The sequence below is a fragment of the Narcine bancroftii genome, chromosome 2 (genome assembly GCF_036971445.1).
Source record: "Narcine bancroftii isolate sNarBan1 chromosome 2, sNarBan1.hap1, whole genome shotgun sequence".
Lineage (NCBI taxonomy): Eukaryota > Metazoa > Chordata > Chondrichthyes > Torpediniformes > Narcinidae > Narcine > Narcine bancroftii.
Window position 1 is genome coordinate 180184906 of NC_091470.1, and position 23407 is coordinate 180208312.

General features: G+C 49.0%; 2 protein-coding genes across 13 annotated transcripts; both read right to left on the minus strand.

The window, feature by feature from the left end:
* Window positions 1-498: 498 nt before the first annotated feature.
* On the minus strand, window positions 499-23265 carry LOC138754705 (putative C-type lectin domain family 20 member A). 12 transcript variants are annotated; one of them, XM_069919412.1, is made up of 9 exons: window positions 23030-23265; window positions 21588-21676; window positions 18090-18224; window positions 16688-16798; window positions 14902-15258; window positions 13454-13573; window positions 7486-7599; window positions 1900-2286; window positions 499-904 (listed from the first exon to the last, which is right to left on the minus strand). In XM_069919412.1, exons 1-9 carry the CDS (start codon window positions 23248-23250, stop codon window positions 900-902), a joined length of 1539 nt encoding a protein of 512 aa, XP_069775513.1. In that variant the 5' UTR covers window positions 23251-23265; the 3' UTR covers window positions 499-899. The 12 variants fall into 12 exon arrangements, with proteins under 12 accessions (XP_069775513.1, XP_069775512.1, XP_069775509.1 ...); XM_069919411.1 differs by having other exon boundaries at window positions 1894-2286; XM_069919408.1 differs by having other exon boundaries at window positions 499-2286.
* On the minus strand, window positions 18272-20243 carry LOC138752218 (snaclec coagulation factor IX/factor X-binding protein subunit A-like). The gene is made up of 2 exons (XM_069915205.1): window positions 20163-20243; window positions 18272-19573 (listed from the first exon to the last, which is right to left on the minus strand). Exons 1-2 carry the CDS (start codon window positions 20241-20243, stop codon window positions 18962-18964), a joined length of 693 nt encoding a protein of 230 aa, XP_069771306.1. The 3' UTR covers window positions 18272-18961.
* Window positions 23266-23407: the final 142 nt, after the last annotated feature.

The window sequence follows — 23407 nt, forward strand, 5'->3', positions numbered from 1 at the left end:
CTTCATAAGTAAATCCTTTCATCCAGGAATTATTTATATTTAGACGACCGGCTCAGTAACCATATGATATAGGAGCGGAAATAGGCTGTTCAGCCCATTAGGTTTGTCCCGCCATTCAATCGTGAGCTGATCCATTTTCCCCATGGCTGGCCTTCTCCCTGTGACCCGGCTAATCCTGGCCAGCTGCGTCACAGTGGGGTAGAGAAACCAGATTAGCTGTCAATCCACAGGGTCCATTAAAGCGGCAGGGAGGATCTCTGGAGTCTCCCTCCCACCCCCATTGGCGTGATCCACCGGGGTCGTCGGAAGAGGGCGCGCAGAACCAATGAGGACCCCTTTAAACCCTGCACACAGCATCTTCCAGCTGCTCCCATTGGGGGAAGAGATGCAGGAAGATCAGAGCCAGAACCACCAGGCTGAGGAACAGCTTCTTCCCACAGGCAGTGAGAATGCTGAACAACCAAAGGAACCGCTCATACTGACCATCGGAGACTAATATTCGTGAAATTATATTTATTTATTTATGTAGATGAAACACTTGTTTGTACGTGTGTTGAACAAATGCAATGTCTTAGCATCAGTATGTGATTAAACACACTTAATATAATGTTCCTCCAACTCCCTACGTGATACAGAAAATCTGAAATTGCCTCTGTTCGACTTGAAGTCGTCTGTCACAATCCCCCATAATTTTTCAGGAATCATATCTTTTTGGGGGGGGGGAACATTTTGTACAGTGTCATAGAAGCAACCGGGTTTACACGGCTTGGAATGGTTTTGAGAAAAGTCTGCGATAGAGGCGATGTTTCCAATCTGCGGGACGAGGAGGGTCAAGGGTACAGGGAGGTGGTTCCTTCTCCTTGGGTGAAATCTTGGTCTAATTTGAAACAAAGGCCCAGTTACCCTGAAAGGGAAGGATGAAATACAGATCAGACAAATCCCCATAGAGTATATTCTGGCACTGCAGAGGCCCTTCGGCCCACAAATTTGTTTCGACCTATGTAAACCTACTCAACGTTCTAACCTGTCCCCCCCCTCCCTCACACCCATAACCCTCTATTTTTTATGACAACTGTCTCGGAGTCTTTTGAATGTCCCTGTTGACCCAGCCTCCACCACCCCTGTGGAGGCCAGGTCGTTGTGTGCATTTAAGGGATTGATGGGTATCTGAATAGTCGGGTCTCAAAGGCTATTGGGAGCGGGGCAGGGTTGGAGGATGGATCAGCTCACAATGGAATGGTGGGGCGGACTCGTTGGGCCAAATGGCCAACTTCTGCTCCCATATCTTGGGGGGGGAGGGTTGACTGGTGAGCCGCATGCGGTTCTTTGATTTTAAGAGCTCCTGACTGGAATCTTGCCCAGGATCCAGCCTCCCACTGACCAGAGCTCCGGATGCCCTGACCGCAGGCTCTCACCCGTGTCCTGGCCGCCCGCCATTTGAGCTCCAACACTACAATGATGCAGGTACTTATTGCGGTCAAAAGTAGTGTGTTAATAGTTGACCCCTTAAATTTTAGTCTAAAAATTGGTCCACAAAATTCGACTATTACACGCATATATACAGTGTGTGTACTTTTGATTATTGAAATTAATACAAATCAGCAGTTTAAACATGAATAAATATTATTATGTACACGTATTTCTGTATAAGAATGTGTGTAATATTTGGTTGTATTTTGTAGCTTTCAAATGCCTGAAGTTCATCATGTGTGGCTCTTATGTTGAACAAGTTTGGCCGCACCCAGCTTGTGGTCGACACATGAGAGCCACCATGTTGACCTAGGATCTGCCCCAATGGTTCTTCTCCCTCACTGGGACTAACCCATCCCTGAATCCATCTCCCCAACTCCGGCCCAGCGGAGGGGTGCAAAGGGGGGATGGGGTAACGCACACCCTTGCCTGCGTAACAGACGAAAGGGAACTTGAAGTCGCACGGCGTGTCCTTCCATTGGCCGCTGACCACGATGACACAGACCGACATGGCGGTGAAGTCCATGGGGTAAAACTGGTCCCAGTAGGAGAAGCTGAACTCATTCCCATTGGACCATGCCCAGCTGCGCTCCGACTGATGCCTGTTGAACAGGCCGATCCACGCGGGCGAGTCGCTCTGTAACACCTTCGCCACTTGGGCATTCTCTTCCAGCGAAGCAATGCTAGCCAGATCCGTGTGCTCTGCGCGGCAATAGTTTTGGGCGTCGTTCCATGTCTTCTCGCTCTTAACAAAGATGTAATCCTTTGAGTTGGTCTCGGGGATGGACTCTGTGGGAAGGCGGGGAGGGGGGAAATCTGAAACAAGACACCCAACGAAATGCCACAATGAGTTTATTGTCATACACGGGGTGCAATGTACTTATGCAGCGGAATTACATTACAGCATAACAAACAGGCCCTTGAAGTTTGTACCAAGCTATTATTCTGCCCTGTCCCACTGATCTCCAACCCAGTCCATAGCCCTCCAGACCTCTCCCATCCCGCCCAAATTCTTAAAATTAAAATTGAGCCCGCATTCACCATTTCAGCCGACAGCTTGTTCCACTCTCCCCCCACTCTCTATGTGAAAAAGTTCCCCTTAAACCTTTCACCCTTAACCCATGCCCACTGGTTTGTATCTCACCTACCCTCAGTGGAAAAAAGCCTCCTTGTATTTACTCTGTCTATACCCCTTATAATTTTGTAAACCTCTATCAAATCTACCCTCGTTCTTCTATGATCCAGGGAACAAGTCCTTAACCTGTCTAACCTTTCCCTGTAACTCAGTTCCTCAAGTCCTGGAAACGTCCCAGTAAATCCTCTCTGCACTCTTTCTATCTTATTGATACCTCTCCTGTAGCTTGGTGACCAAAACTCCAAATTTGGCCTCACCAATGTCTTAAACAACTTTGTCATAAAATCCCATCTGAAACTCAAGACTTTGATTTATGAAGGCCAATGTTTCAAAAGCTCTCTATACCACCCTATCCAGTCCACCTGTGATGCAACAGATCCCTCTGATCTACCGCATTCCTCAGTGCCCGATCATTCATCTGTGCGTCCTGTCTTGGTTTGTCCTTCCAAAATGCAACACCTCACACTTTTCTGCATTAAATTCCATCTGATGTTTTTCAGCCCATTTTTCCAACTGCAAGCTTTGAAAACCTTCCTCACTGTCCACAATGCCTCCAATCTCAGTGTCATCTGAACACTTGCTGATCCAGTTTACCACATTATCGTCCAGATCATTGATATCGAGGACAAACAACTATGGTCCCAGCACCGATCCCTGAGGCACAGGCCTCCAGTCTGAGAATCAACCATCCACCACTACTCTCTGGCTTCTCCCGTCCAGCTATGGTCAAATCCAGTTCACTACCTCACCATGAATACCAAGTGTGTGAACCTTCCTGACTCGCCTCCCATGTGGGACCTTGTCAAAGATGTTACTAAAGTCTATGTAGACAACATCCTTCAACTTTCCTGGTAACCTTGAAAAGCTCTAGAAGACGACCTACACAGACAAAGCTACGTTGACTATCCCAAATCAGACTCTGGCTATCCAAATATTTGTATATCCGATCTCTTGGAATACCTTCCAATAATTTACCAACTATTGACGTCAGGCTCACCGGGTTACTTTAGGAATCTTTTTAAACAACAGAAAAACTTGAGCTATCCTCCAATCCCGTGGCTAAGGACATATTAAATATTTCTGCCAGAACCCCTGCTATTTCTACCCTAACTTCCCTCAAAGCCGAGGGACTACCTTGTCAGGTCCTGGGGGGGTTAACCACCCGCATTTGCTTTAAGGCAGCCAGATCCTCGGGTTCCATGACCTCACTGCTTGTTTTCCTGACTTCCCATGACTCTGTGCCAGTTTCCTGAGTAAATACTGATGCAAAACAGACATTCAAGATCTCCCTCATCTCTTCTGACTCCATACAAAGCCAACCACTCTGATCTTCAAGGGACCAATGTTCCTCTTAATACACCTAAAGATTTTCCTTCACATTGTCTGCCAAAGCAACCTTGTGTCTTCTTTTAACCTTCCTGATTTCCTTCTTAACTATTTTTTACAGCATTCTCTATGCTCCTCAAGTACTTCATTTGCTCCTTGTTGCCTATACCTGTTATACACCTCTCCCTTCTTCTTAACCAGAACCTCATATCTCTCGAAAACCAAGGTTCCCTATGCCTGGTAACCTTTAATCCTGACCGGAAGAAACAAACTCTACTCTTATTTTGAAGGCCTTCCACTCACTGAACGCGTCCTTGCCAGAAAATGACTTGTCCCCAATCCACACATTTTAGATCCTCTCTCGTTTCCTCAGAATTGGCCTTTCTCCAGTTCAGAACCCCAACCCGAGCCCAGACCTATCTTCTCCATAATTAACATCAAACTAATGGTATTCTGATCACTGGACCCAAAATCTTTCCCTCCCTACATCTACTTCTGTCGCCTGCCATAGCTCAAACCTCAGGCTGAAACTTTGGTTTACGTATCATAGCGGTGATATTACAGCGGTGATATTACAGCGGTGCCTAGGAAGGATAGATTAGAGGGCACATCCACGGAGGCTATTTGGGTGGAACTGAGGAGTAGGAAAGGAGAGGTTACACTTGTAGGGGTGTATTATAGACCACCCGGAGGGGACCGAGACCTAGAGGAGCAAATCTGTAGGGAGATAGTAGATATTTGTGATAAGCACAGGGTTGTAATTATGGGAGATTTTAATTTTCCACATATAGATTGGGAAACACATTCTGTGAAAGGAATGGATGGGTTAGAGTTTGTGAAATGTGTGCAAGATAGTTTTTTACAACAATATGTAGAGGTGCCGACCAGAGAAGGAGCAGTGTTAGATCTACTGTTGGCAAATGGGATGGGTCAAGTGACGGAGGTTAGTGTTGGCGAGCACTTCGGGTCCAGTAATCATAATGCCATCAGCTTCAATGTCATTATGGAAAGAGAGAAATCAGGGCCAAGGATTGAGGTTTTTGATTAGGGAAAAGCTAGATTTGAGGAGATGCGAAAGGACTTGCAGGGTGTGCATTGGGACAATTTGTTTTATGGGCAGGATGTAGTAGAGAGATGGAAGTCTTTTAAAGATCAGATTTTGAGAGTGCAAAAGCTTTATGTTCCTGTTAGGTTAAAAGGAGGGGCAAAAGGTTTGAGAGAGCCGTGGTTTTCAAGGAATATTGGAAACTTGGTTCGAAGAAAAAGGGAGGCGTACATTAGATATAAGAAGCATGGAGTTAAGGAGATGTTTGAAAGATACATTGAATGTAAGAGGAATCTTAAGAGAGGAATTAGGAAAGCTAAAAGAAGGTACGAGAAAACTATGGCAAGCAGGGTGAAAACTAATCCAAAAGAGTTCTACAAATATGTTAATGGTAAGAGGAAAGCTAGAGACAAAATTGGTCCCTTAGAAAATCAGAGTGGAAAACTGTGTGTGGAACCTAGAGAAATGGGGGAGATATTGAACAGTTTCTTTTCTTCGGTATTCACTAAGGAGAAGGATATTGGGAGATGTGGGATAAAAAAAGCAAATTGGGTAAATATGGGGAATATAGAGATTACAAAAGGTGTAGTTTTAAGGCTTTTGAAGAATATAAAGGTGGATAAGTCTCCGGGACCAGACGGGATCTTCCCCAGGACATTGAGAGAAGTGAAGGAGGAAATAGCAGAGGCTCTGGCGGTAATTTTTCAAATGTCATTAGATATGGGGATAGTGCCGGAGGATTGGCGCATTGCGCATGTGGTTCCGTTATTTAAAAAGGGTTCAAGGAGGAAGCCTGGCAACTATCGGCCTGTAAGTTTGACGTCTGTGGTAGGTAAATTAATGGAGAAAATTCTTAGAGATAGTACTTATAAACATCTGGATAGACAGGGTCTGATCAGGAGCACTCAACATGGATTTGTGGGAGGAAGGTCATGTTTGACCAATCTGATTGAATATTTTGAAGAGGTGACTAGGAATGTGGATGAGGGTAGCGCAGTGGATGTTGTCTATATGGACTTCTGTAAGGCCTTCGATAAGGTACCACATGGAAGGTTAGTTAGGAAGGTGCAGTCTTTAGGTATAAATTTTGAGATAGTCAAATGGATTGAACATTGGGTGAAAGGGAGAGGCCAGAGAGTGGTAGTGGATAATTGTCTGTCAGGTTGGAGGCCGGTAACCAGTGGTGTGCCTCAAGGATCTGTATTGGGCCCATTATTGTTCGTTATATACATTAATGATCTAGATGATGGGGTGGTGAATTGGATTAGTAAATATGCAGACGATACTAAGATAGGTGGAATAGTGGATGATGAAGAAGGTTTTCAAGGATTGCAGAGGGATTTGGCTGCTTAGAAAAGTGGGCTGAAAAATGGCAGATGGAATTTAATGCTGATAAGTGTGAGGTGCTTCATTTTGGTAAGAAGAATCAGAATAGGACATATGTGGTAAATGGGAGAGCATTGAGGAATACAGAAGAGCAGAAAGATTTAGGAGTGATGGTACATCGTTCCCTGAAGGTAGAAACTCACGTGAATAGGGTGGTGAAGAAGGCTTTTAGTATGCAGGCCTTAATCAATCATTGCATGGAATATAGGAGTTGGGAGGTGATGTTGAGATTGTATAAGACGTTGGTGCGGCCTAATTTGGAGTTCTGTGTGCAGTTCTGGTCGCCTAATTATAGGAAGGATATAAACAGAGTGGAGAGAGTGCAGAGAAGGTTTACCAGAATGTTGCCTGGGTTTAAGCATCTGGAGTATGGGGAGAGATTGGACAGATTGGGTCTTTATTCTTTGGAGCGTAGAAGGTTGAGAGGGGATTTGATAGAAGTATTTAAGATTATGAAAGGGATAGACAGAATGGATGTGGATAGACTATTTCCGTTAAGAGGAGGAAAGTTTAAAACAAGAGGACATGAGTTAAGAATTAAGGGGCAGAGGTTTAGAGGTAACATGAGGGGGAACTTCTTTACTCAGAGAGTGGTAGCTGTGTGGAATGATCTTCCGGGAGAAATAGTGGTGGCGGAGTCAATTGTATTATTTAAGAAAAGGTTGGACAGGTATATGGATGAGAAGAAGATGGAGGATTATGGGCATTGTGCAGGGAGGTGGGATTAGAAAGGGGTGTTTGGTTCGGTGCGGACTAGAAGGGCCTAATGGCCTGTTTCCGTGCTGTAATTGTTATGTTATGTTATGTTATCTTGGTGGCCTCCTGAGCTTCTCCAGACATTTTGTGCTCTGAGCCCCCGCAGTTTCTCCAAGAGATTCGCCACTCTCTGGGAGAAGTAGTTCCTCCTCATCTCTGCCTTAACTCTCCTCCCCCACCAAATAGTGAGGCGATGTCCCTCATTTCTAATGTCCAAACTTGCCCAAAAAAGATGGCTGCCTGCAAATTCACCTCCCCGCCCTCCTTCTGAAATGCACCACTGTCCTCCCCTGTGATCTATCTCGTAGCGAGCTAATCCAAATCAAGGGGCTGGCTCGAATGAGGGAGCCTGCGATAAAGTTCTTACCTCCAGTGGGATTCCTTGCTGTAAGCATGGATATCTGTGTTTCCTCATCAACCAACAAAAGCAAATCCAAATCTAATGATGCAAAGGTCTGCTGGTTGGAATCTTGAAGCAAGTCTGATGGAATAAAAGAGATTTTCCAGTGAAAAACGACAGTCAGGATTTAGTTACCCACAAACCTCAGGAGGAAAGGCTGTGGATGTTGTCTACCTGGACTTTAGTAAGGCCTTTGACAAGGTCCCACATGGGAGGTTAGTCAGGAAAGATGCTCATGATGAGGAAGTGAACTAGATTCAACAGTGGCTGAACAGGAGAAGACAGAGACTACTAGGACCATTGCTGTTTGTCCTCGATATCAATGACCTGGATGATAATTTGGTAAATTGGATCAGCAAGTTTGCAGATTGGGAGATCGCTTCGTTGAGCACCTCGTCTCTGTCTGCCAAAATAGCGTGGATCTCCCAGTGGCCGCCCAATTCAAATCCCGCCCCCTTGTCGAAATGTCTGTCTATGGTCTCGCCTTGACAGACTGAGACCACCTGCAAATTGGAGGAATAACACCTCATCTTCCAACTGGGCCTCCTTCAACCTGTCGACATTAATATTGACTTCTCTGGTTTTCATTAAACCTTCTTCCCCCCTTCCCCCTCACCTCTCCATTCGCTGCCTCCTTTCACACAGAGATGGTAAATTCTACCTCGACCCTGAGTCACGTCCATCTTTTGTTGGTCTGGATTCTTCCCCCATTGTGTGAATTCTGATCTCTCCGACTTCTGCCTTTTTCTGATTTTTTTTCTTCTCCGTGAAGAACACCCGAAACGTCACCAATATATCATTGACATTTTTTTACACTGCACTGTTTTCCAGGAAGTTTTTTTCCATTTTCCCGGAGAGCGTGCTGTGTAAACATGTCGGAACGATATTTTACCACCCAGACCACGCCTCCTTGAACAGCAGGATAATGAATAGCATATATTGATGACATGTATTGCAAGTCCAGCCTCTTCACTTACCGTACTTTCGGGATGTGGTCTAAATGTGTGTAAAGAAACGGAGATTTCAAGTGTGAACGACCAATGCCGAGATGTCAGTTGTTCTTCAGACCAGTAAAATCACCCAAATTCTATCTTAAAAAAACATATTTGTCTCCTGTAGGTCCTGATTGAAGCAGCTGAATTCCTTCAGATTTTCGGTGCCTTTAACCCCCACCCAACTCTTCGCACGTTACCTGTGTAGCAAATGAAGGGCAGTAGGAATTGGCAGGGAGCGTCGATCCAGCGGCTTTCCTCCACGTAAACGCAGTCAGCGAGAGGAGGCCGTAGTGGTGAGGTTGTCCGGCTTTCCAGCGTGTTTAGGAGGCAGAGCTGCCATCAGACCATCCCCAGCCGTCCACTGACTGCCACTCGTTGTACAGGCCGCACCAGGCCTGCCCAAGCTGATGGTACAGGGGGCTGGTTGCGTTGTTCTCCCGCTCACTCCAGAAGCTGAGCAGGTCGGTGTGGTGTGCCCAGCAGTAGTCGCGGGCCTCGGGCCACCTTCTCTCCTCATTGACTGTGTGGTACAGCCTCCTGAGTTCACCGCTTTGGGATAGGCAAACACAGGACCTTTTGATTTTTTGGGTGTCCTTTATGCGCAGTGGACGGTCCTTGTCCTGCTCTGGCTGGGCCTCATTGGCCTGCATCTGAATTGATGCACTTGCGCCCATACGTCCTCCCTCCCTTTCGGCGTGGATCACGGAAAGTCACATAACCCCTACCATTCGGAATGTGGATTGTGGAGAGTCATGTGAACTCTCTGTCCTGAACCCGGTCGGAAGTCACCTCACTTGCCAATCACAGGTTAGATCTGCCCACCTGAGGCTGATGCATGATTGACCCTTGCAGTGGACGTGTTATCGGTCCTCTGGTTGTCAGGCGGTAGATCTGACCACAGGTGAGGCTGATGTGTGATTGATCACATGCATGCATTGAAGAGCCAGGCATGGAGCCTGCTTGTCCCCTTTTGCCATTGCCCTGAGAGTCCACATTGCCGGCCACAGACAGATACCGGGGGGCCAACTGGGATGCGACATCCCAGATCCAGACTCATGGTCGATGCTGGAGACCAGATTCATTACACTTGCCAGTTGTAATTAATTTACTGTTTATTAGTGTGCTGTGACCATGAGAGACAGTGAGGGTTGGTGGGTATTGAGTGTTCATCCCTTGATACACAATTGGGAGTCGAGAAGGTTTAGCAGAGATTTATTTGCACCTGATGTGTAATTATTTGAGTATTATTGGCCTGCGTGAGTGTGAGCCCCTGTTCATAAATAAAATCCACTGTTTGTTGATGGTCTCGTGCATGGCCAGACTGAGACCACCCGCAAATTGAAGGAACAACATCTTATCTTCACTGGGCCCCCTGCAACCGGATGGCATTAACATGGACTTCTCTGGCTTCTTTAAACCCCCCCCAACTCAATTCTTTCGCCCACCCCCCTCCCCCCAGTTCTGTCCCTCTCCCTTTCAGACAGACATAATCAATTCTTTCCTCTCCCCTTATCATATCCAGTTAACCCTGTTTGTTGGTCAAGACTCCTCCCCCCCACTGGCCAGCACTGTGTCTATCCTGGAATTTTTTTGCTTTTTCCTTGAGGAAGGGCTCAGGCGCGAAACGTCGGCAATGTATCTTTGTCTCCTATGGATGCTGAAAAGACCAGCTGAATCCTTCCAGCATTTCAGTCGGTGTTTTTTCTGCAGTCACAGCATCTAATTCCACCCCAATCAACCCGTTCCAGATTCCCACTACTCTGTGCAATGTAACTCACCCCCACCTTAAATATTCCCACACACCCACCCTGGAGGGCAGAATTCTGACCGCCTCTCCTAATCCCAGATGTGGAACAAGCCACCAGCGGAGGTGGCGGACGCGGGTTCGACTTGGACTGGTGCATGGATGGGAAGGCTGTGGTCCTGGAGCAGGTCAGCAGGACTCGGCACAGACTAGATGGGCCGAAGGGCTTGAGTGAAAAGGCAGCAGTGGAGGGGGGAAAGGGATCACAGTGTCTGTGTTTCACTCCAAACTCAGGCACCTTCCTGCTTTTTTTGCTTCTACCTTTGAGGAAGGGCTCAGGCCCGAACCGTCAGTAACGTATCTTTACCTCCTATGGATGCTGCGAGACCGACTGAGTTCCCCCAGCATCTCTCTGTGTTTTTATTACAATCACAGCATCTGCGGATGTTTGTGTTTCACTACAGTTTCTTTCTCTTAGTTGCTTGTTCAACCTACTGTATATTCTGTACGCATGTAGCAGTCAAATTTTACAAACTAACGTTTAGAGTAAAACTTGGGGGTTGACTATTGCCAGCATACTAATTTTGACCGCGGTAAGTACCTGCATCGTTCAGGTCGTCAAGAGCTCGGATGAGCGGGTAGCCAGGGGCCTAGGTGAGAGTCTGTGGTCAGGGCATTGGGAACTCAGGTGGGAGAGCGGCCAGGCTCAAAAATAGGGGGGGTCAAATTTTACATGGTATTAGCCATTACACATTCTTCATCCAGGACAGGGGTGTCAAACTCAAATTCACGGGGGTCCAAAATTAAAAACTTGGACTAAGTCGACGGCTGAACTAAATATTTATTGAAAATTTTCAACAACATCTGCATGTTTTCTCTTCTTTCAACATATGTAATGTTAAACTTTAGGATATAACTTTAGGAGGATAATGTTACAGGTCAGGAGTAGGTAGCTCAAGTTCACCCTTTGCTTGACCTGAGGGAAACATATTTGGTCCCTGCGGAGATGTAGTCAGCATTCACAGGCTGTGTCCATTTTGGCCTGCATCAGGACTCAGCATTTCCTGCTCACTCCTCAGGCTCTAGGCCTCTATTCACCCTTGACCCACCATCCCTCTACCTGACCAGTCCTTTACTCAACCTCTACTCACCCCTCAGTCCACTCACTCTGCCTCTACCCACCCCATCCTATACACGCCCCTCTACTGCCTCTCCCCTCAACCTGTTCCTCCCTCTACCCATCTCTCATCCTCTAATCACCCCTCCCCTACTCACCCTGCCCCTCCCCTTTTACCTCTTCCCTATCCACCCCTCCTTCTACTCATCCCTCCCTCTAACTGCCCCTCGCACCACCATAACTTCCCCTGCCCATTACTCCTCACCTACACCCTCTGCCCACCCCTGCTTACCCACCCATTCAGGCCCAGCGCGCTGCCGATCAGCCTTTGCGGAACAGCGAGGGCCATGCGCAGCCTGCCATGTCCGTCGCGCCGACAGGAAATCACAGGCGCTCGCCAATCTGCCGCACCGCTCTACAGGTGGGAGAAGTGACTGGTTGTGCGGGGAGCCTTCCAACTGGCTTGCCGGCTGATGACATCGACAGACTTCTCGTGTTACAATTTTGTTTTCCCCGTTCTCAAAGTTTGCACGGTCAACCTGCAACACTCTTGCTCCCTCCGCGTCCCGTGGATCTGATGCCCGGGTGTTGTTAGGATTCACAGCAGAAGGTTTGTGGAACTTTACCACTCTGGATTCCTTTTTGAGAATATTCTGGCCATCTTTTAAGGGGGGTGGTTTTAGGGGGGAGGGGATAGTTAGGGGGTGGGGAAGGATGTGCAATGAAGGGGGAGGATGGTGGAGGTGACATTACCAAAAAACAGCATCGGCTCTCGCTGCAGGGCGGGCCACCTCTAATACATTTTTGAAATGATCTTGCGGGCCAAATATATATTGCCCGCGGGCCAGAGTTTGACATGTGTGATCCAGGACCAAGTCTGAAGCTGACCCTGCACTCCTCTCTACATGGGAGCAGGAGGTAGGCCATTCAGCCCAAGCTGATGGTACAGGGGGCTGGTTTAGTTGTTCTCCCGCTCACTCCGGATGCTGAGCAGGTCGGTGTGGTGTGCCCGGCAGTAGTCGCGGGCCTCGGGCCACCTTCTCTCCTCATTGACTGTGTGGTACAGCCTCCTGAGTTCACTGCCTTGGCATAGGCAAACACAGGACCTTTTGATTTTTTGGGTGTCCAGCCCACCTTCCCTGACCAGAGCTCAAACTCCATTTGTTTGCCAAACCAGAGGACCTAGACCTGATAAAGGGTCCCGACCCAAAGCGTTGACTGACCACACCTTCCCCCCCTGACCTGCTGAGTTCCCCAGCTTCTCATTGTTTACTCGAGATTGCTCAAGTTTGTACAAACCAGAAGGCTGAGTACAGCTGAGTCTTTTCAGAGTGACCTTGGGGTCCAAATCCATACATCTCTCAAAGTCGCCACGCAGGTTGATAGGATGGTTAAGAAGGCCTATGGGATGCTGGGCTTCAATATTCAAGGGATTGAGTCTGGTCACCTCATTACAGGAAGGATGTGGAAGCTATGGAGAGGGGGCAGAGGAGATTCACCAGGATGTTTCCTGGATTGGAAAGGTTAGCAGAGCTGGGGCTTTTCTCTTTGGAGCATAGAAGGATGAGAGGAGGCTTAACAGAGGTCTACAAGATCTGAGAGGCATAGACAGGGTGGACGGCCAGCACCTGTTTCCCAGGGTGGGATCAGCAAACACCAGAGGATGTCTGTTCAAAGTGAAGGGGGGGAATTTTAAGGGGGACATCAGAGGTAATTTTTTTTATATATATACAGAGTAGTTGGTGATGGGAATGCCTCATCAGGGGTGGTGATTGGGGCCATTTAAGAGACTCTTAGACAGGCACATGGATGAAAGAAAAATAGAGGGTTACGGGGATAGGTCTGAAGGGTTTGGTCCTTTTTTTTAAAAAAAAGGACTATATAATATGGCACAACACCAAGGGCCGAAGGGCCTGTACTGGGCCGTAGTGTTTTATCTAGGTTCTTTTCCGGCATCCACAGTTTTAGCGTTTCCCTCTCTCCCACCCCCTCCAGCGATGGCTGTAGAAGCCCCTTCCTCTTAATCAGAACTCCGAATGGAAATCGTTTTCACAGGCAGTGTATGAAATGTGTTCCTACCTATGTTCAAGTCAGTGAGAAGATCCGAGTAATTTCTCAATCCGTAAGGCATCTCAGTTTTCGCTGATGATCCTAAATTCCCAGATGGGATTGCTGGTGGCCTGGAACTGGGCTTCAGGTCTGTTGAGTTACAAAGGATCCCAGAGCTCTCGTTAGTCAGTGGGTTTATTATCATACACATGGTATAATGTACAGATGCACCAAAATTCTTACTGCTGCAACCCAATGGGTACTTTGTAAAAAACCAATAGTTTATATTTGATATATACAATACGATATATTCATCGATCCGGGTTCGAATCTGGCGCTGTCCGTGACCTACATGGGTTTCCTCCCACGTTCCAAATGAGTGTTTGCAAAACACCGAATTTCATGACTTGTTCATGACAGTAAATTCTCATCCTGACTTAGTTGGTTAATTGGTCACGTGAGTGGAATTGGGTGGCACAGGGTCATGGGCTGGATGGGCCGGATACTATCCTGCTCTTCAACGTTTAAATACTAAAGTCATAAACATTCAATTAAAAAGAGCAGATAAATACCAAAGGTGATATTCAACAGTGCAAGAAAAATGGCATCTGTTCTCGTTGCTGCCATCAGGAAAGAAGTCTTGGGGCCACGAGACTTGCACCACCAGGTTCAGGAACAGCTGCTCCCCCTCCACCCTCAAACTCTATCAGGGACTCATTTAAGTATTCTTACTTGACATAGAACATTGCAGCCCAGTTCAGGCTCTTTGGCCGACAATGTCATCGAGTTTATTGGCACTCGACTGCACAAGTACAGCCCAACGAAACAGCGTTCTCCGGTCCTCGGTGAAAAACACGCAGACACACAACCAGATATAGCACACACATGTACAGACAAACAGTACATGTGCAGGACAAGTATTCATATATGCAAATAAATATTGTTTCATGAAGAAGGACAGTGTGAGAAGTTCCTTTGGTTGTTCTCACTGCCCGTGGGAAGAAGCTGTTCCTCGGCCTCGTGATACTGGGTCTGATCCTCCTGTATCTCTTCCCTGAAGGAAGCAGCTGAAAGATGCTGTGTGCAGGGTGGAAGGGATCCTCAATGATTTTGCACACGCTCTTCAGAAATCGATAGATCATGTTGATGGGGGTGGGGGAGGAGGGAAACTCCAGTGATCCTCTTTGCCACTCTTATGGTCCTGTGGATTGACCCATGGTCCTGTGGATTCACCCCTGATCCATATCTATACAAACCTACTCGACAAACTCTGGTGCTGTCGAATGGTTGACCAATCCTCTCTGCAGGCTAAGACATCTCCTCAACTCCTGGCATTATTACAATCTGGAGATCTCTTTTTTCCAAGACCCTCAATAGTTTGGGTCTTGTTGAATGGTTGAGCTCCTGCTCCTCTCTCAAAGGACATTGGATGAATTTTGGAGTCAGCGGGAGGCAGGTGCCCGGGGAATTTTTATTACCTTGGTAACAAATGAAGGGGAACGGGAAGTCGCAGTCGGTCTCGTGCCACTCCGCGTCAAAGACAGCCACGCACAGGGGCAAGCTGCTGTTGAGGTGGTAGGGGTGCCACAGCCCCCACTTGGAGAAGCCGAAGGGGTCGCCGTTGGTCCACGCCCAGCCGGAGATCCCATCGGTGTAAAGCCCGATCCACCCCGGCCCGCTTGCCAGCTGGGAGACGGCGCTGGCCTCCTCCGCGTTGCGCACGCTGGCCAGGTTGGTGTAATGGTTACGGCAGTAGCTCCAAGCCTTGGTCCACAACTTTTCCTCCTCAATCAGGAAGAATGTCCGGTCCCCGCTCACCATGCTCTGGTTTCCACCTACACTAAATTTAAAATTTAAATTTAGACATACAGCATGATAACAGGCCCACGAGCTCGAGCCACCTTTGAACGGTGGAAGGGAACTGGAGGCCCCAGGGAAATCCCACACAGACTCCGGAAGAGCGTCAAACTCCTTACAGATAGCGACGGGATTCTAACCCCATTTCTGATCATTGTTACTGTAACAGCATTGCGCTAACCGCTACGACAACCTTGCCGGCCGATAATGTTCAGAGCGCTAACCATTATCAAATCTCGGCCGCAGATAAGACCATAAGACATGGCAGCAGAAATAATAAGCCATTCAGCCCATCGAGTCTGCCCCGCCATTTAATCGTGAGCTGGTCCATTTTCCCCACTCAGACCCGTTGCCTGATCTTCTTCTGGGATTTGTGGAATCAAGATGGGGCGGCCACCGGGAGATCCGCGCTGTGGTGGCGGACAGTGCCGAGGTGCTCAGCAAAGCGATCTCCCCGCCTGTGGCCAGTCTCCCTGATGCAGAGGAGGCCGCAGCAGGAGCACCGGATGCCGTAGACGTCCCCTGCAGATTCACAAGGGAAACGTTGCTTCACCTGGAAGGACGGTTCGAGGCCCCAAACGGTGGTGAGGGAGGAGGTGTGGGTGCAAGTGGAGCACTTCAAAAATGTGTTTTACAACTTTACCCATGAGTGGTCTTCAACAAATCTAACTGCACATGTTAAAAGGTTGTAATAAACTCAGTAGAATGTATAATATTCTGAACCCAGTCCCAAATTTCTTGCTTTCTTTTGCATTATTTCATTTCCACTTCTTCCAATCCCTGATCCAATGAGTCCCTTTCTTCACACTCACTTCTCTCCTTTGAAATTCAAACATTTCTCCACTTCCCCTCACAAATATTACTGCAGAAAAGTAATGGACGGAATAGCCTTCTGGTTGTATTGTGAATCCCTCTCTGAATATGTTTATTTTAAATTATATTTTGATGCATATATGTGATTATTTTGTGTGTTTGTGGTTTGTACGTGGAGGGATATTCGTGTGCTTGTGAGGGGTGTTTACCTGTGTGTATGGGGGGGTATTCATGTGTGTGTGTATGTGTGCATGTGAGGGGTGTGTGTGTGTGGGGTTATGAATGTGTGGGTGTATATGTATGGATGTGTGGGAGGGGGGAGGTGCGTGTGGGTGAGGGGAGAGGTGCGTGTGCGTGTGGGCCTGTGTATGTGCATGTGAACTGTGGTCCAGAGATACACTGCTTCATGAGATTGTACATGTACAGTCAACCTTAACTTCTTCCAAACCCCTGGCTTTTACCCCAATCAGTATGGACACTGTACACTGGGGACCTTCTTCTCACACTCCAATGCTCAAAGAAAATTTGAACCAAAAAGCTGGCGAATTAAAGGCAAAGTGCATGTTTCCACGTTTAGTCCAAATCTCCTCCTACTTGGCCTGAAATTCCTTCTGGATACAATATCCCGCAATGTTATATCCTTGTATTCTCCGGCTCGTGGTATGACATCTTCATGAGGAAGTGCTCGACGAGCGATCCCCATGTCTATTCAAATACAAGAGAAGTTCATTTAAGACCGTAAGACAGGAGCAGAAACAGGCCATTCAGCTCATCAAGTCTTCCCCGCCAGTTAATCATGAGGGGATTCATTTTCCCACTCAGCCCCACTGCCCAGCCTTCTCCCCATGACCTTTGATGCCCTGGCTAGTCTCTACCGATCACTGAGATTGAGTTCCGGGCTCAATCGGAATCCACCCCCACCATCACCGTCTCCCCCGTCCCTATTCATCCAGGTAGCAGGTGAAAGGGAGGTGGGCTTCATATCGTGGCATAGACACACATCGGCAAGCCATCGGCGCCTCTGTTGGTGTGGGGATGGGGGCCAGTTGGCATACTGGTAGGCATCGCCGTTGGACCAGCTGTCGTCTCCGCTGGAGCTGTCCGATTCACTCCAACCTCCCCCCTCGGGCCAGAAGGGGACGCACAGCCCCCGACTCCTGCTCGCTCCTCGCGCTCAGAAGGCTGGTGTAGTGGGACCGGCAGAAATCCCGCCTGCTCTTCGGCTGGTCAGACCGCAAGGGCAACCTGTCCTCTGACTCAGTGTTTTGGACATGCTCTGAAAAGACGGTCGGGAGGTCTCCACCCGACCAGGGAACCGTGGAGGTGGGACTGCCATTCAGTCCCTGACCTGCCCTCCCAGTTTCTCAGAGCCCACTTAACTAGTGGCCAATCCTGGACACACAACTGCACTTCCTGAGAAAGTGGAGGCGGGCAAGCCTGACAGGCCCTTCGGCCCATGATGTTGTGCCAACCTATATACACCTGCTCAACAATCTAAACCTTCCCTCCCTACCCCATAACCTTCTCTTTTTCTTGTGTCCATATGCCTATTTAAGAATCTTCTAAATGCCCCTCTTGTTCCAGCCTCCACCACCACCATTGGCAATGCATTCCAAGCACCCACAACTCTCTGAGTATCCCTGACGTCTCCCCTAAACTTCCCTCCCTTCACTTTGTACAGACGTCCTCTGGTGTTTGCTATTCTACCCATCTATGCCTCTCGTCGACCTCTATTAAGTCTCCTCTCATCCTTCTATGCTCCAAAGAGAAAAGTCCCAGCTCTGCAAACCTGGCCTCATAAGACTTATTTTCCAATCCAGGCAACATCCTGGTGAATCTCCTCTGCACCCTCTCCACAGCTTCCACATCCTTCCTGTAATGAGGCGACCAGAATTGAACACAATGGTCCAAGTGTGGTCTCACCATGACCTCCCGGCTCTTGAACTCAATTCCCCGACTTTAGCTTTCCTTTATCAAAAGCCGACAAGGCGCTCACCTCCAGAAGATGACAGACTCGTCAGTGCAGCGTCCAGAGACTGGGGCATGTAATCATCACCAGCTGTCTCCAGCTCAGCGGCTGTCCATGAGCTCGATGACGCAGATTCCTCGGCACTGGACGGTTCAGGGAATTCTGACAAAAGTAAAAGCATGGTCGTAGGCAGAGCTTCCTCTGAAACCGCCCCCCCCCCCCCCCACCCACACACCTCCTTCCCAAATGGTTTCCCCGCTCAACCTTTCATTCATTCCTCGGGACGAGTCACAGAGCACAGAAATAAAACCTTTGGACTTGCTTGGCCATCATTGTCTCGTTGGCTAAAGGCATCTTAAATTTCAAATTCTTAAATTAAATTTGGACATATAGCACGATAACAGACCCACGAACCCGTGCCACCAAATTTACACCCAATTAACCTACAACCCCTGGTACGTTTTGAAGGGTGGGAGGAAACCGGAGCTCCCTGGGAAAACCCACGCAGACATGGGGAGAATGTGCAAATTCCTCATTCGACTCTGTCCATTTTGTTCTCCCAGCAACACCCCCCCCCCCACCAATCCCTGGATTCTCCCACACTGCTCCCTTACATAAATAGATTTTTTTAAATGGCGGTGTTTCGTTTAAAATCCTGCGACTGCGGGGTCTGTGCCCAAGATGGCGGCACCTGTGTTCAGCAACATCCGTGATGGGTTGATGGCTCGGGGGGGGGAGCAGTGCAAGGCACCAGTAATGGGGAGAACACCGCCCCCCACCCCGTGGAGGAGCAGAAGCAGGGGAGATGGCCCCTACAGAGATGATGTGACCGCGGCGGCTGGACCAACAAGGGGCTCAGTGGCTGAGAGGGACCCGCAAGGTATGCGGGTGACCTGAGGTCAGGGGACCGGCTCATGGGAACCAGAGTCTGGAATTGGGGCTCGGGAGGGCATAGAGGATAAGAAGGGGCTCCCAAAGGGCCTCGGGCACTGAAGCCTTCCTGATCGTGTCGGAGGCTTGGATCTGGTGGTCAACGGATCAAATGGGAATCTGTGCCAGCTGCAGAGACCACGGGAGAACGTTTTGTGTAATATTACATGTTCTGCACCATTACACGATAATAAGGGGATCTTGCTCATTGGCGTACTTTTGGTAGTTGGCATATCTGTGTAACAGATGAAGGGCAGTGGAATCTCGCACTGAGTGTCGACCCATCGATCACTGTCAATGTACACGCAGCTGGGAACGGTGGTGCTGACTTGTTGGGCCTTCCAAGGCACCCAGTTGGCATCACTGAACCCCTCTCCCGTCGTCCACCTCCACCCAGCCGTGGACCAGTCGTTGCCATATAGTCCAATCCACAGCCACGTGCCTCCAATCACGAGGCGAGCCACAGCCTCCCACTCCTTGCGGCTCAGCAGGCAGGCAAGGTCTGTGTACCTGTTTCGACAGTAGTCCCGCGCCTCTGGCCAACTCCTCTGCTCTTTGATCAGGTGATAGCCCCCCCCCCACTGACAGTTTCATGGCATGGGACAAGCCTTGGAACACATTTAAAATGCACAATGACTTTTTTTTAATGCTAAAGCCCTAAAATCAGATTGGGCTCGCCCAGATTTTTGAATTTTTCAAATATTTAAAATTCTGATTTAAGGCAGAATGAAGAAGAGATGAACAGGTAAATTTCGATAGTTTATTTATTAACAAATACAGACGCTTCATTTATAAAATGAGCAGTTTTAAAGAAAATTAAAGTCAACACCTGACAAAAATGTAAACAATAATTTAAAATGCAAAATGTTTTCCTGGGCAAATCTTAAAAGCTCTCAGCTAATACCGTGTCCACCGAGGGTAGGGAGGAATAAAACTAGAAGGCATCAATTTAAGGTGAGAGGGGAAAGATTTAAAAAGGACCAAGGAGCAAGAGGGTGGTGGGTGTGTGGAGTGAGCTGCCAGAGTGGTTGAAGCGGGCACAATTACACCATTTAAACAGGCCCATGGGTTTCCTGGTTTCTAGAGATTTTGCCAATTTCTACAGAGGCGTGGTGTAAAGTGTGCTGACCGGCTCCAATCGCGGCCCGGTACGGGAGCACCAATACCCACCCCGAGCGTAAAGCCCTGCAAAAGGTCGTGGACGCAGCCCAGGACAACCCGGGCAAAACCCTCCCCACCATCGAGAACCATCTATGGGGAATGCTGCTGTCGGAGGGCAGCAGCGATCATCAAGGACCCGCACCCACCCAGCACGCGGTCTGTTCACACTATCGGACTCGTACCACCAGGTTCAGGAACAGCTGCTCCCCCTCCACCATCAGACTCCTCAACGTCAAACTCAATCAGGGAATCATTTAAGGACTTGTGCACTTTATTGATTTTTTAAATTCTCTCTGTATCACAAAGTCAGTTTGTTTATATTTGTTATCTGTTTGCATGGGTACCTTTTTTTTGCATTACCAATAAGTGGCAATTCTGCCTCTCCCACAGGAAAAAGAGAATCTCAGGGTTGTATGTGATGTCAGGTGTGTACTCTGACAATAAATCTGATGATGGCTCCAGTACACAACTTGGTCAGCACAGTCATGAGGGGTTGAAGGGCCTTATTCTGTGCCTTGTAACAGAGTCCATGATATTTTTGGGAATGGGATCAGTACCCAAGATCACAGAGATAGGAGCAGAAGTCGGCCCCTTGGATCTGCTCCGCCATTCGAATCACGAGCTGATCCTCATCACTCAGCCTCACTCCCCGACTTCCTCCCCGTAACCCTTGATTAAACACCGGTCAATCTCTGCCTTAAATACACGCAGTGTCCTCCCTTCCGCGGCCACCCGTGGCTACAACTGCCACAGACTGACTAAAGAAACTTTTCCATATCTCTGCTTTAAATTGACACCCTTTTACCTTGAAGTCGTCCCCTCTTGTCCCAGACTCTCCCAGAAACACCCTTGCCACATCTACTCAGTCAGGCCTTTCAGCATTTGAAGTGCCTCGAAGAGGGGGTGAGACAGAGTAAATGTAGGTTAGCTATTTCCACTGAGGGGAGGGGAGGTACAAACCAGAGGACACAGGTTAAGGGTGAAAGGGGAAAGGTTTAGGGGAAACTTCTTCACACAGAGAGGGGTGGGGGTGTGGAACAAGCTGAAGTGGTGAATGCGGGTTCAGTTTTAACATTCAAGAAGAATTTGGACAGGGACGAGGGTGTGGAGGGCGGTGGACTGGGTGCAGGTCAGTGGGACTCGGCAGAACAAATAGCTCAACACAGTCCGGAAGGGCCTATCTTCCGTGCCGTGATGTTCCAGGAAGACCAGAAGGCAACTCAACGGGGAGGGGAATCGGAGCCATCGGCTGGTGTTGCCTGAAGCTACCAGCATCTGTGGTTCGTTGTCGCTTTGGCCAACGGGTTTCCCAGAAATTCCCGGTGTAGCTCGGGGCAGGATCAAGAGGACGTGTTTGGTATGGCCTCCGTCTCCAGTCCCCCCGGTCCCTCAGCCCCTCCTGAGCTTCGCTGAGTGCCAAGAGAGCGAGCTTACCATGAGTCAAGAAAAGCAGGAGAATCGCGGCCGTGTACATGCCCCCAATGCCTTGGGGGACCCAGATACTCGAAGACACTAAACGGCAACTGAAAAATCAAAGATAAAAGATAACGGAGCAGCTGTAAGGGATCTGGGAGACCCAACACTGGTCCAAAGGGTCCAACCGCCCGGTCTTGAAAATGGAGCAGACGTTAAACAGCCTGTTAAAGGAGCCAAAGGCGTTTTTAATCTAAAATCCGGCAGCCGGTTAGCAGCACCTGTGCCCGGCAGCGGCCACGGGAGGTTGCAGACTCCGGGGGTGGGAGCAGCGGGAGCGGGGAGAATACCCCCCCCCCACACTCCCCTTACACAGAAGAAGAAGCAGGACGTTGACCACGGCGGCGGACCAGCGAGGGGCTCATTGGCCGAGGGACCCATGCAGGCTGCGTGTGAGCTGTTACAGACTGGATCATGGGAACAGAGCCGGTATTCGAGACATTGCTCATGAATGACCCACAGACCCTACCTCACTTCTTTAAAAATAAGTTTTTAATTGTCCGATGTATGTATTGTTTGCCTGTACTATGTCGGGTTGTGTGTCTGCGTGTTTTGCACCGAGGACCAGAGAAGGCTGTTCAGTCGGGTTGAACGTGCAATCGGATGACAATAAACTTTACGTAATCAGTGGCGGCTTTACCATTAGGCAGAGTAGACTTCAGGTGGGTTCCCAGTAGGAGCGGAGACCTCAGGTTCCCGGGATGGAGCGGGGACCTCGGATTCTACAATTCTTTTGACTCCAAATGTTCTATCAACACCCCCCCCCTCCCCACACACACATACCCCAGCGTTTAACCCATTAGGATCACCATGAAGTCATTCAGTCAGAGGAAGAGAAGCAAAAGTCAGTCCCTCCCTACCCACCCCCAGAGTCACCGAGTGCACGTGGATTCGCCTCCGGTGCTCCCCGCGGCCGCACAGAGTCGAGTCCAAACCCGAGCTCCAGATCCGAACCTCCGACACGGTCAGGAAGCCCCTTCATCGCCATCGGCGCCCTCTCCCGTCCCAGTTCCGATCCCCGCCAGCCTCCAGCAGAACGCTGTCCTTGACTGCAGTCTGGAGCAGCCTGCAATGGGGTCCCTCGCCTCGAGCCCGCCACCTGTGAGTGGTGGTGGGGGGAGGGGGGTCCTCTTCAGCCTTAGAGCCCCTCACTAGACACCGGCCTCTGTTTCTCCCTCTTTCCCATGTTCTGGTGCCCTGCGCGCGTGTTCCACTTCTCTGGAGTCTGCAACCCCTCGATTGAGGACTGATTCGTGCTCTCCTGACTGTCCACAATCATATCCACAAAATCAAAATTCTGTGACACCTTCCTGACAATAAAACTGGTTTCTGATTCTGATACTCGTCGCAGAGAGGGGTGGTGGTGGTGGGGGTCCTGGGAAGAACGCGCGCTTAGAACTGACCTGGCCTGAGGATAACCGACGTCCACTTTCAGTCTGGTACCAACCTTCTGCATTCGTGGAGTAAAGAGAACGAGCATGTGTGTCCAGCGGGAAGACCACCCTTCCCAAGCTCTCCGCCTCCCAGCACCACACTGTGTGAACCCACCCTCTTCACGGCCGTCAGGAGGGGAGGAGCCACAGTCAAGGTTCAAATCGTTCCAAGGCAAGGCTGGGGGGCGCATTGAAACTCGGTGAGTCAGCAGTGTCCCAGAACACTGGGTGCTCACTGGTCCAGGAGTGGTGAAATCCTTGAACAGGACGGACTGCACACCAGGACTTGATTACGTCGCACTCGGCCAAGGAACAGACCGAGACGATCTTGCCTGTGGTTTGACAAAG